Here is a 12,047-nt window from a genome sequence, read left to right as displayed (position 1 = left end):
AAGACATCGGTAAAGTCTGGAGGAATCCCTGCAGTCTTTAAATGTTTTCTCTCTCCTGGAGGTGGGTTGTATGGAAAGTATATAATGTTTCTGCTCATGGAAGCATGCTTTTTATTGGGCCCTGGTCATGTAGGCACTCTGCCTATGTAGCTAGCTACCAAAATTCCAGACTCTAAGAAGGAAAGTGTTCACCATATATAATCATATTGTTTGTAGACAATCTTAGCAAACTGATATAGCAGAATTCAGTGTCCCCAGTGGGTAAAACAGCCTTATCAACATAAGGAGTATTCTAAAAACCAAGTTTCCAAATGCCAGCCAAGGACCAGTCTTACAAACAGGCTTTTCCAAAGATTGTAGCATCAGGCCTGTTGTATTAATTCTCTTGTAAAACTCCTGTGCCTCTTTCCCAGTTGCAGGCTACCACCGTGTTGCCATTCCAAATGTCTGGATTTTTGACTCTCTGAAATGCTATTCTAACCTTTATTATAGCTTAGCTTTTACTAGATCCTAAGATTTTACTTTCCTTTCTGATTGTGGCTTCAGTGAAGGTCTTGAAATATTGGAATGGTCAGAGAAAAGTAAGACCTGCTTCTGTAGTCTCTAAGAGAGAGAAGGACTTATTTCTGGCCATAAAACAAAGGCTGAGATTCTCAACCTCTGCCCAGTTTAATGACAGTCGCAGGAGCAGTGACACAGATTTTAGTGGCAAAGATGGAGATACACACACACACACAAACACATGCACACACATATAAACAGCTTTATTGAGGTATGATTTACATACTATAAATGTACTCATGTAAGAGTTCAACTCAGTGATTTTTTTTTTTAAATAAATTCATTGAGTTGTGCAGCTATTCTCAGAGTCTAGTTTTAGAATATTTTTGTTACCCTCAAAAGAAATCCAGTGTCCATCTGAGGTCAGTCCTTGTTACTACTCCCAACCTCAGGTAACCACGGATCTGCTTTCTGCCTCAAGATTTGCATTTTCTGGAAATATCAAATAAATGGAATCATATAAAATGTAGTCTTTTGTGTCTGTCCTTCGCTTAGCATACTATTTGTGAGCTTCATGTATGTTTTAGTATGTATCAGTAGTTTATTCCTTTTTATTGCCAAATAATTACTCCATTATATGAATATATATCATTTACCAGTTGATAGACAATTGGATCATTTCCAATTTTTGGCTATTATGAATGTTATAAAAAATTCTTATATAAGTCTTTATGTCAACATTTTCATTTTTCTTGAATAGGTATTTAGGAATGAAATTACTGGGTCATATGATAAGTCTATGCTTTAACTCTTTCAGAAACTACCAAACTGTTTTCCAAAGTGACTGTACCACTTTATATTTTAGGAACATTACGTGAGGGTTCTAGTTTCTCCACATCGTGGCCAATACCTGTTATTGTCAATGTTTTTGATTACACCCATTCAGATATGTGTGTAGTGTAATCTCATTGTGATATTAATTTGCATCTCCCTAAAGACCAATGATGTTGATCAGCTTTTCATACGCTTATTAGTCATTTGTATATCCTCTCTTGTGAAATATCTATTCATACATTTTGCCCAATTTTTATTTTGGTAGCTTGTCATTTTGAGTTGTAAGAGAACTTACACATTTTGGAAATAAGTTATTTATTAGATATATGATTTGCAAAGATTTTTTTACCATTATATGACTTGTAGTTTCATTTTCTTAGAGAATAGCAAACATTATTTTGATGAATCAATTTTTAATTTTTTTCTTATATGGATTTGCTTTTGGTATCATATTTAAGAAATGTTTGCCTAACCCAAGGTCACAAAAATTTTAGCCTTTGTTTTCTTATTGACTAGGAGTCAGCAAACTATAGCCTGCAGACCCCATCTGTCCCACAGCCTCTTTTTGTGATAAGGTCTTATTGAAACATAACCACATCCATGCATTTACACGTTGTCTGTGCCTGCTTTCCCTCTACAGTAACTGTTAAGTAGTTGCTGTAGAGACAGACCGTATGGCTGAAATACTTCAGGACCCCTTTCAAAGATGTTTGCTGACCCCTGTTCTAGAAGTGTTACAGTTTTAACTGTTCTAAGATCCAATTGGAGTTAATTTTTGTGTATGATGTGAGGTGCAAAGAAAAAAATTCATTTTTTTTTGCATATGGATATGCAATCGTCCCAATGCCATTTGGTTTTCAACAGTTTGATTATAGTGTATTTAGGTGAGGATCTCCTTGTGATTATCCTAGTTTGGGTTTGTCAAATTTTTTTTCCAAGACAGAGTCTCACTCTGTCACCCAGGCTGGAGTACAGTGGCTTGATCATAGTACAGTGTAGCCTTGAACTCCTTTTGGGCTGAAATGGTCCTCCTGCCTCACTTAGCCTCCTGAGTACCTGGAACTATGGGCATGCCACCATGCCTGGCTTATGTTGTTGGTTTTTTTTTTTTTTTTTTTGAGACAAAGTCTTGGCTCTGTTGCCTGGGCTAGAGTGCTGTGGTATTAGCCTAGCTCACAGCAACCTCAAACTCCTGGGCTCAAGCGATCCTCCTGCCTTGGCCTCCCAAAGTGCTGGGATTACAGGCATGAGACACTGCACCTGACCTATTTTTAATTTTTAACTTGACTTTCTAGGGTTCCCCCCTGTGATTGCATAGCTTAGTGTTTAGTTAATGATTGTTTGGAGGTTGCATCTAAACCCTTGAGCCAATAATGCCTTCATCCTCTGCTGGTGGGTTGTATGGAGGCTGAGGTGGGAGAGGATTGTTTGAGCACAGAGTTCAGGGCCAGCCTGGGCAATATAGTGAGACCCTGTCTCTAATTCTAAAAAAATAACTAAGTACAGTCTGTTTTCATGTTTTCCTCTTTCACTTTATGTTGGGTTGTCTTGGGTCTCCCTGTGTATACACTCAAGTTTTCTGTTAGAGAGGGATTGTGTGGAGAGCTTGGTCTCTCAGGTTTCCAGTTTCCCCTGTGCATATTTGCAGTCTCCCAATTAGCTGGCATTATGCGGGGATCTTGGGACGTTGTAGGTGTTACCTGCACATGTGAGCAGTCTTTTAGTCAGCCAGTGTTGTTTGGAGAGCATAGGCCAGGGGCTTTAAAGCCACAGGTTCCCCACCCCTGGCATAAGTCCTCTTCTGAGGATACGGGGAGTATTTGTTAAGTACCTTAATAGCGCTCCCATTTCCAGGATCTCCCTGTTAAATTTCCAGCTAGCTCTCAGGTTTGTTGTTTATCCCAACCAATACAGCAGTCTCAGGCTAAGCAAGCTACAGGCTTTTTTGTTTCTCACTGGGTGTGGGTTTTCTATTCTCTGCTCCAAATCAAAGTCATCCCCTTTTGGCAGTGAAGCTGCTGATTTTCACAACCAACCTCACCTTGATGAAACTTCCGTATCCGTGGAGCTGGGGTGGTGGGGTGGAGGCAGCTCCTGGTACGATGCCAGACTTCCACTGTTCTTACTATGAAGTTCTGTTGTTTTTATGAAGAAACCCCTCTCATTGTGTTCCTCTCCTCTCCTCTCCTCTCCTCTCCTCTCCTCTCCTCTCCTCTCCTCTCCCCTCCCCTCCCCTCCCCTCCTCTCCCCTCTTTTCCCCTTTCCTTTTCCCTTTTCCTTTCCCCTCCCTTCCCCTTCCTTTCCCTCTCTCTTTCCTTTCCCTCTCTCTCCTTCCTTCCTTCCTTCCTTCCTTCCTTCCTTCCTTCCTTCCTTCCTTCCTTCCTTCCTTCCTTCCTTCCTTCCTTCCTTCCTTCCTCTTTTTGTGCCTTTGGTTGATTTCTAGAGTCCAGCAATCGTTGATTTTGACCGTTTTTTCCCATTTTATAATTGCTTTTGGGGCTCAAGATTTTGTATTCCATCACTGGGAAGTCCAACTTTTAGAACCTGAATTTTAAAACCTAGGAATATTATCTTTCAAAGCCAAATGCTCTTTTGTTGTTCATGCTTCTTTGTGGGAATAGAGAACAAGTAATTTTTTGAAAGAGAGATGACAAAGAGGGATCGATGATCTTTGATTCAAGTCTTGGGTTTCTGCATAGGATGAGACTTTTACCTCTGTGTAGATAAATTTGCAAGCTCAAACTGAGGTAAATTGAAGTGTTAGGCAGCTCTTGTGGAGAGTAGATGGGTTGTTTCTTCAGAGGGAGCCAGCTATTGACAAAGTACCTTTCCTATAGTATTCCTTGCTTCATAACAATTTTATGAAATAGATATTATAATTATGATCACTTTACAGATAAGGAAATAAATTCTCAGGCTAGGGACTTACCCATGCTCTCAACATTTGTATGTGATAGGGATGGTACTTAAACCCATTTCTTAGGGCTTCTCCTTGTTCTTTATACTCTACATAACTGCTTTCTTATATCATAATAACTTGCAGAGTCTTTGATCTTAATGTATTTATTTATGTAGATAGTAGTCGAGGTTAGAATAATTAATAACAATGTTCCTAAAGTTTTACTAGGAGCTGAAATTCTCTTCTGTCAGTCGATAATCACTCTTAACTAGTTGAAGAGCCCCTATTCATTCAGGCAGTTATTTAGCGAACTGGTAAGAGTCAGAGGAAGAGATTTCCCGTGGCAGCTTCCTCTGCCAGCTTCCTTTTTTTTTCTTACTCCATAGATGCAGATTCTGCCCAAGAAGCCCCTGCATTGCAGAGGGACTGGAGATCTGTATGATCTGTTTATTTCGCAATTGAAGGGTAAGGGGGCCTTTATGGGGGAGGCGCTTGGGTGCCCTGAGTTTAGCTCTATACATCTGGGCTAATATTTATTTTGGGATTATTTAAATTTAGTATTTTTTAAAACTTTTATGAATTTTGTTTGTCCTACATCATTTAAGTGTCAGATTATCATATTAAAAAGCATTTATTGTAATGGTGGCTTTTTTTTAATGTGGTATTCAGAACAAGTCATGCAAATATGATTCATGCTTCTAAAATTCCAAATCTGGGGTCATTTAGAATATAAATAATATTAAATATATGTAAGTAAAGTTTCACTACACTAAAAATTTTTTAAAAAGTTTTAAGTGTACATCTATTTTGTATAGCATGTTGTAGTTATTCTTTATTAATCTGCTTTGTTCCTTTTCCATAAATCTGTCAATCTGTAGAGTGAAAAAGGGACTTGTGGATACGCTGTAAACATTGTGGGTGGGTGTGTGGGTGTGATGTCTTTTTCTTGCTGCTAGAAATTAATACTTCCTTGAATTCTTTTTCCACCTTAGATGCAGTGAAATTTGAGTTGTGTCTTCTGACTTTCTTGTTTCTGATTATTAGGATAGGTGTAAAAGTGCAGTTGATGAATCTTATATGGGAGCCAAGATTAAGTTTTGTAGGTCTCACTTGGCAGGTTTATAGAACAAGTGCCAGAAATGTTAGTATTGATAATAGGATAGGATTAAAATAAGTGGAGAAGAGTTTAATGTTCTTTTAAAATCATAGAGGATTAGGCAGATGATTGTAGCTTTGGTGGGTAGTTGAGAAGACTTGAGTTGGTGATATTCTGATGGGCTTATTTTTATTTTTGAGGATATCATTATACCTGGTATTAGCTTTGTTTACCTAAAGTAGTTTACATTTTTATAATTTACGTGGATATTTTTAGTACTCTGTACTTCTCCTATTTTTAAATCGTCCTCTTTAAACATTTAATTTATAGATTTTAAGAATTCAACGATAATATTATATGTTATCCCTTCCACTATTAATAAAAATTCTGCTTTCTAGTGGCAACACATTTGGAAAACTATTTTTATTCTTAAACATCTTAAATGACTTTTTTTTTTCCTTCTGTTTTCTTTAAGCCATAAGGATGAGTTTACCATTATTCCTGTACTGGTTGGAGCTCTGAGTGAGTCAAAAGAACAGGAATTCGGAAAACTCTTCAGTAAATATCTAGCGGATCCTAGTAATCTCTTTGTGGTTTCTTCTGATTTCTGCCATTGGGGTAAGTTCTAGATTTTAACATATCATGGTAGATATTATATATTTGTGGTTAAAGTATCTTTTCATTCTAAGCTCCGATTTTCAGTTCTTTATCACTTTCCTTGGAAAGTTTTAATTGTAGTAGCAATGTTTAAAAGTGAATAAAAAAGTCTTTTGATCATTTAAAAAGGACCAGATTATAATAGTGGATTATGGATACATTTCCAAAGGCGACTGGTATAATTGGATTCACACTGTGAGGGCATCTTTACTTAGACATTTATGTTAGTAGGAGTTAGGATCTTTTAACCTCATTTCCAGGTAGGTATATATGGTAGATTCTCTGAAGTTAGTTTTGGTGGATAAAACAAATGTTTTTCTTTAGAATGTAGAAGAGCACTGTGTGCTATGCCAGTCCTTTTCCACATTTCCTTTTTTGTAATTAGTCTTTCTTTCTTTCTTTCTTTTTTTCCTTCGGTGCTTATTTTTTGCCCACAATTGCCATCAGTTTAGAGCCACCCTCCAAAGATTGTAACACGTTGGCTATTAGCACTGTGGTCTTCATTGGTAATGCTTTATAAGGGTAAGGACTCTTAAGTGATTTTTGTGATTATTGTGAATTAAAAGAGTAAGGACACTTCACAGTAAATAGATCATAAAGGAAGTGAGACATTTGTGGATGCCTCTCATAGTAAACTTTGTTTTCACATTCTTTGGATACACCTTGCTTTCGTTTATCCATTACTGTCCCAGAATATTTCTAAGTTTCATTCCTTTTAGGACATTTCTTTGACCCATTTATTCATTGGTTTAAGGATGGCAGTATCTTTTTATTTATCAATTATTTCTTTGATTTTAATAAAGCATAAAACATAAGCTATAATTTTTAAGGTAGAGGGCTAAAATGGCCAGAAAAACATCCTCAATGAGATATAGGGAGCCTTGGCTTTTTATATGTCTTACCCATTGAGGACCAGAATTGATTCAACATTTATCTGTCCTGGTTAGGCTGGCGTCTTCTCTTGCTTCCATCTCTGAGTGGCTTTCTTTAAAGTTGAGATCTCAATTCAAGAGAACTATCTTCCATAATGGTTAGATAAATTTTTTTTATAAGACACTTATTCTCAACTAGGGATGATTTTACTCTTAGGGGGTATTTGAAAACACTGGAGACGTTTTTGATCATCACAACCAGGATAGAGTTTGGGGGGTGGTGATGCTACTGCCATCTAATGAGTAGAGTCCAGGGAAGCTGTGAAATAAACATCCTGTAATGCACAGGACAGCCCTACATAAAGGATTTACCTGGCTCCAACTGACAACAGTGCTGAGGTTAGGAAACTGAGATTTAGGGTAAGAAGTTCCTTTCCTGGCAATTTTGAAATTTAGTAATGGTTGATATTAAAAACTAAGAAGTATTATTACTGAAAAAAAGGACTATTTTTCTTAGTATTATGAATTTGTGTTGGTAACAAAGTATGTCCCATATGTTTTGGAAATTGAAATTCTTGAAGCAAATGCTCCTTGCTCCTTCACTTTTAAGGCTCTATGAATCACTTGATTTAAATAATTAATTCCCTTGTTGTTGTTCTTCAGAAACTGGTTGGCAACATGTGCAACCATAAATCTGCATAAAATATTGGTAGGCACCTTAATATTGCTCTTTTCTGTGGAATCATCCTCTTTTCTTCAATAAAGATTTCTAAAGCAAACTAACCCCAGTCCACTACTGTGTGTAACTACAATGGTTGAGAGAAAAAAATAAATTTTGTTTTGTATTCTACCTAGATTCTAAGAAAATTATTTAGGCCATTTTGTCTCCTGATTTCGTGAAAATTTTGGTATCTAAATTGTGAGATAGGATTTCCAGGTGATAATTACAAAAAGGAACTCTAAAGGTTAGTAAATGATAGCTATGAGAATTATCCAGATACTAAAACATATCTATATTTACCTTTGGTGGTTAAGTCATAAAAGTTTTCTGAGTGTTTACTTTTTTAGTATCACCATCACAAACAGTACTCATTAAATATACTTTGTACTTATGGAAAGCACTGTGTTAATTCTTACTGAGAAATTTGCTGGGGGTTTGGGGATAAGTGAAAGGTGTTACATAGATAATATTTTAAAATCGATAATCTTCTTGCTACCATGCTATTACTAACTGTCATTTTGTAAAGTAAGATACATTTACTATTTTGCATGCTTATTGATTGAAATAATATGAATTACTGGCTAGTTACAGATTAAGCCATCTTTACTTAGGAATTTTCATGTTTCTCAAATTTGTACTCTAGTGGCATTGGACATTTTTCCTAAATTAGTAAGAGTGCTATATTATCCCAAAGATTTAACTTTTTCTCATGCAGATAATGCTTAGTGTTTTTTTCTTTTTTAAGAAGATACTATACAGATTGATTTTCATACAAAAGCAATAATAATGCTGACTTCTAAATAATTTCACAGAAAGGATTTAGTTTCTCAAATATGCAGAGACCTTAAAATGTTCATTGAGTTACCTATTAACATACTCTGTTTCTAAACAGCTGATTTTTGAAGAAAAATCACTTATTTTGATTATAGTACATTTGACAAATTACTCAGATGTACACAGTGGAAGTTTGTTTTTGTTGAATAATATTATATTAGATTACTGGCAGTGGCTACATGTTTCATTTCTAGTCATTGGTTCTCTTTATATTATTTGTCCACCTTTTGCAAAAAACAGTGAAAAATGGTGATAGAGACAGTTGGGATTCCTGTACATAAATGGGAAAGATTTTTTCCTTATTTCCTTTTATATCTATTACAAAAATGACTTCTTTTTTAAAAATGTATTTTATTTTAAAGATGTTTGTCTTTCAAATCCCATGTACCTTTTATTTAGACCTGAAAAGAGACATTAGAGAGATGAAAGTTGAAATACTAAAATACTCACAAATTTTCTTTTTGGCTGAGAAAAGCCAAGGGAGAGACAGGAAACCTAGACTCTATTCTCCCACTTCCTTCTATCCCCTCATGTGAGTTCCCCGAAAGAAAACCCTGCATTTCAGTTCCTGCGTTTTATCCCATCATTGACTTATGTAGATGAAAATGCATTATTCAACGCCAGAGTGCGTTTCTCAGGTAACATTTACAATGATTCCATCTCATTTCACCCTTCCTGTTTGTTATTAGCAGGAAGTGGAATAAGTGAAAAGACATTTGCTGCTATTGTTTAATTTTTTTTTTTTTACCATGGTTAAGTAAATTGTTCCCATACTTTGTGTACTTATCAAATTCTACATCCTATAGGATGGCTCCATATGAGAGAATTTTTTCTGGATCTATTTCAATTTTTCTAATTAGTAGAACTTTCTGGTTTCCCAAGTTTCAGTTTTGCTCTTCTCCATAGCTACTGTTAATATTTGTGTTTTCCTGAGCTTCCTGAAATTTATTTAATATAGTTCCAAATTGAGATTATTGACTGCTTTCAATAACATAATTTTCATTAACTTCTAAGAACTTTCTAAAAGAAATTGTATCTAACTGAAATTGATTCTTTAAAAGCGGAGTCATGGCCGGGCGCGGTGGCTCACGCCTGTAATCCTAGCCCTGTGGGAGGCCGAGGCAGGTGGATCACTCGAGGTCAGGAGTTTGAGACCAGCCTAAGTGAGACCCCGTCTCTACTAAAAATAGAAATAAATTATCTGGACAACTAAAAAAATATATATAGAAAAAATTAGCCGGGCATGGTGGCGCATGCCTGTAGTCCCAGCTACTCGGGAGGCTGAGGCAGTAGGATCGCTTAAGCCCAGGAGTTTGAGGTTGCTGTGAGCTAGGCTGATGCCACGGCACTCACTCTAGCCAGGGCAACAAAGTGAGACTTTGTCTCAAAAAAAGAAAAAAAAAAAAAAAAAAAGTGGAGTCGTGAGCCACGTGCATTTGCACATGACTGTAGTCCCAGCTACTTGCAAGGTTGAGGCATGCTTGAGCCCAGGAGTTCAAGCCCAGCCTGAACAACATAGTGAGATCTTGTCTTTAACAAAACAAACAAACAAACAAACAACAACAAAAAAGATGCTTCTATTTGATTTGCCTTTTATGGTGGTTTTGCAAATCAGTTTCAATAAATTTACTTTGTAAATGTTTATGACATATTATTTTATCTAAATATGAATAAAATTTGTTATAGTCTCTTCAGCAATTTCAAATTTTTGTCCATAAACTGACATCTGTCTTGGGTTGCATAATTTTTTAGTAAATAGGTACCACTTGTAAAAAGTGACATTCCCCTTAATATTTACAAAATTGATATTGTATTCATTTTTTTCTTTAATATATACTAACAAGTGATTATTCACTCATACTCTTCTGTTAGTCTCAGGTACAAGGGTATTACTGTCTTCTAAATAGTTAAACTGGTTTGATTGTAAGTTAGCTAATTCCTAAAATATGTTTTACCCAAACCTTATTCATCTTCTCATATATTTGCACATACTGGTTTTACATATCTTGTTTTTGATTTTTGGCAGATTTGAGATAAGGCTAATATACATTATGTAACTAAGATTTCAGAATGAAGGGACAGTAGAGTGTAGCTTTTAAAAATTGATACTACTTAGGTAATATTTCCTTTACAAAATTCATTTTTTCTTTGGTATTGATTTCAATTATGAATGTGCCCAGTTTAGGTCCTTAGTATAGAATGGCCAAACTATCTATCTCACAGGTTGTTGTGAGGTTGAACTCAAATATTTGAAAATGGCTTAACATATAAACAGTGATTAAGTAAATGTATGAAAGTTCAGTTTTAATTAGACATATGTCAGGAAGTCTGTCATATTGACTGATTTTTTGGGGACTTTATAGATAATCAACTTTCCAAAGTCATTGTTCATTTCTGCAGTCCAGTACATAGCTTAATATTTTTACTTTTTGTTTTGAGGTACTTAAAAGTAGTGTTGGTTCTTGTACCATTCGTTGTTATGTTTGTCTTCATTAGTTATTGTTGTGTGTTAAACAGACATCCCTGGAGCTTATTCTCCACACTCTGTGAATCCACTCATTAATCACCAGTCACCTTTGGAGATGGGAAAATTACTTACCTGTATTTCTTTTTCTCAGAAAGCGTGCTCTGGAATGGATTCACAAATGAGCTACCCTCCTTCCCTCAAAGAGTAAGGTTTCTGCTTTACAGGATTTTTTTCTTGGGTTATTTTTCCTCTCATCTTTTGAATTTGAAAAGAACTGAGGGAAGGCACCTGAAGAAACTTCTGACATACTCACTAGGGGAGTTCCAAAGCTTGTGCTGCCCCTAGGGGCAGTGTCAATGGCTCTTAAAGCTAGAAAGCTCATACTTGGAGTTGAAACAGGGGCTCAAAGAATCCATTTTCCCAGTGTACCTTCTGAAAGGATAAGTTTCAGGTAAGTAATTTTCTCTTACTTTGCAATATGCTTTATTTATACTTATAAACATACACAAGTCCAGTTCTCCAGGTACAGGCGCAACTATATTTGTTCAATAGTTTAGATTCATAACCTTTACTGAATGTCATAAATATAAAAACTTGTAAAATATATTTTCTCATGAGACAAATAAGATCATAATTTATTTAAAATCAATAATAAATATTTAATTAAAGGTGTATTTATAATCAGTTTATTGTGCTTGTGCTATCCTTTATTATTAAATAACATCGTGAGAAATTTATTTTTTTAATAAGAATCAAATGGTCTTTTGGACTCAGTTTCCAAGCAGTGATTGACTAAAAGTTGTGTGTCTGTGTACGTGTGTGCATGTGTATGGGCACACATACATAAATATGTACATACATAACAGGCTAGGGTGGTGGCAACTATTTACTTCATATGAGATGCTTTCTGTATGTACATTGACCAGAATATATTGCTCAAGTAAGTTTTAAATATTTGTACAATTTTAAAAAATTATCATGAGACAGTTTGAGCTTTTATAGGTAAAATATTTATTCAGTGTAATAGCTGTATGCAGTGTGGATTTAGCTTCCTAATTGATATGTTTCTTTAGAGCTCTTCAAATATTTATATGCAGTTTTTCAGTTACTAAATGTGATGTGGCTACTAAAGAGTCACAAAAAGTAGATAGCAAAATATTAACATT

At 35.5% G+C, this 12,047-nt stretch overlaps 1 protein-coding gene across 1 annotated transcript in view; it reads left to right on the top strand.

The window, feature by feature from the left end:
• MEMO1 (mediator of cell motility 1) overlaps positions 1–12,047 on the top strand; it is a 107,783-nt gene that overhangs the window by 80,257 nt on the left and 15,479 nt on the right. Inside the window, exon 7 of the mRNA XM_045549338.1 lies at positions 5,806–5,948. Coding sequence (XP_045405294.1) covers positions 5,806–5,948 — 143 coding nt within the window. The remainder of the gene's footprint in view (positions 1–5,805; positions 5,949–12,047) is intronic.

The sequence above is a fragment of the Lemur catta genome, chromosome 4, assembly GCF_020740605.2.
Source record: "Lemur catta isolate mLemCat1 chromosome 4, mLemCat1.pri, whole genome shotgun sequence".
Lineage (NCBI taxonomy): Eukaryota > Metazoa > Chordata > Mammalia > Primates > Lemuridae > Lemur > Lemur catta.
This window is presented reverse-complemented; position numbering and strand designations above follow the sequence as displayed.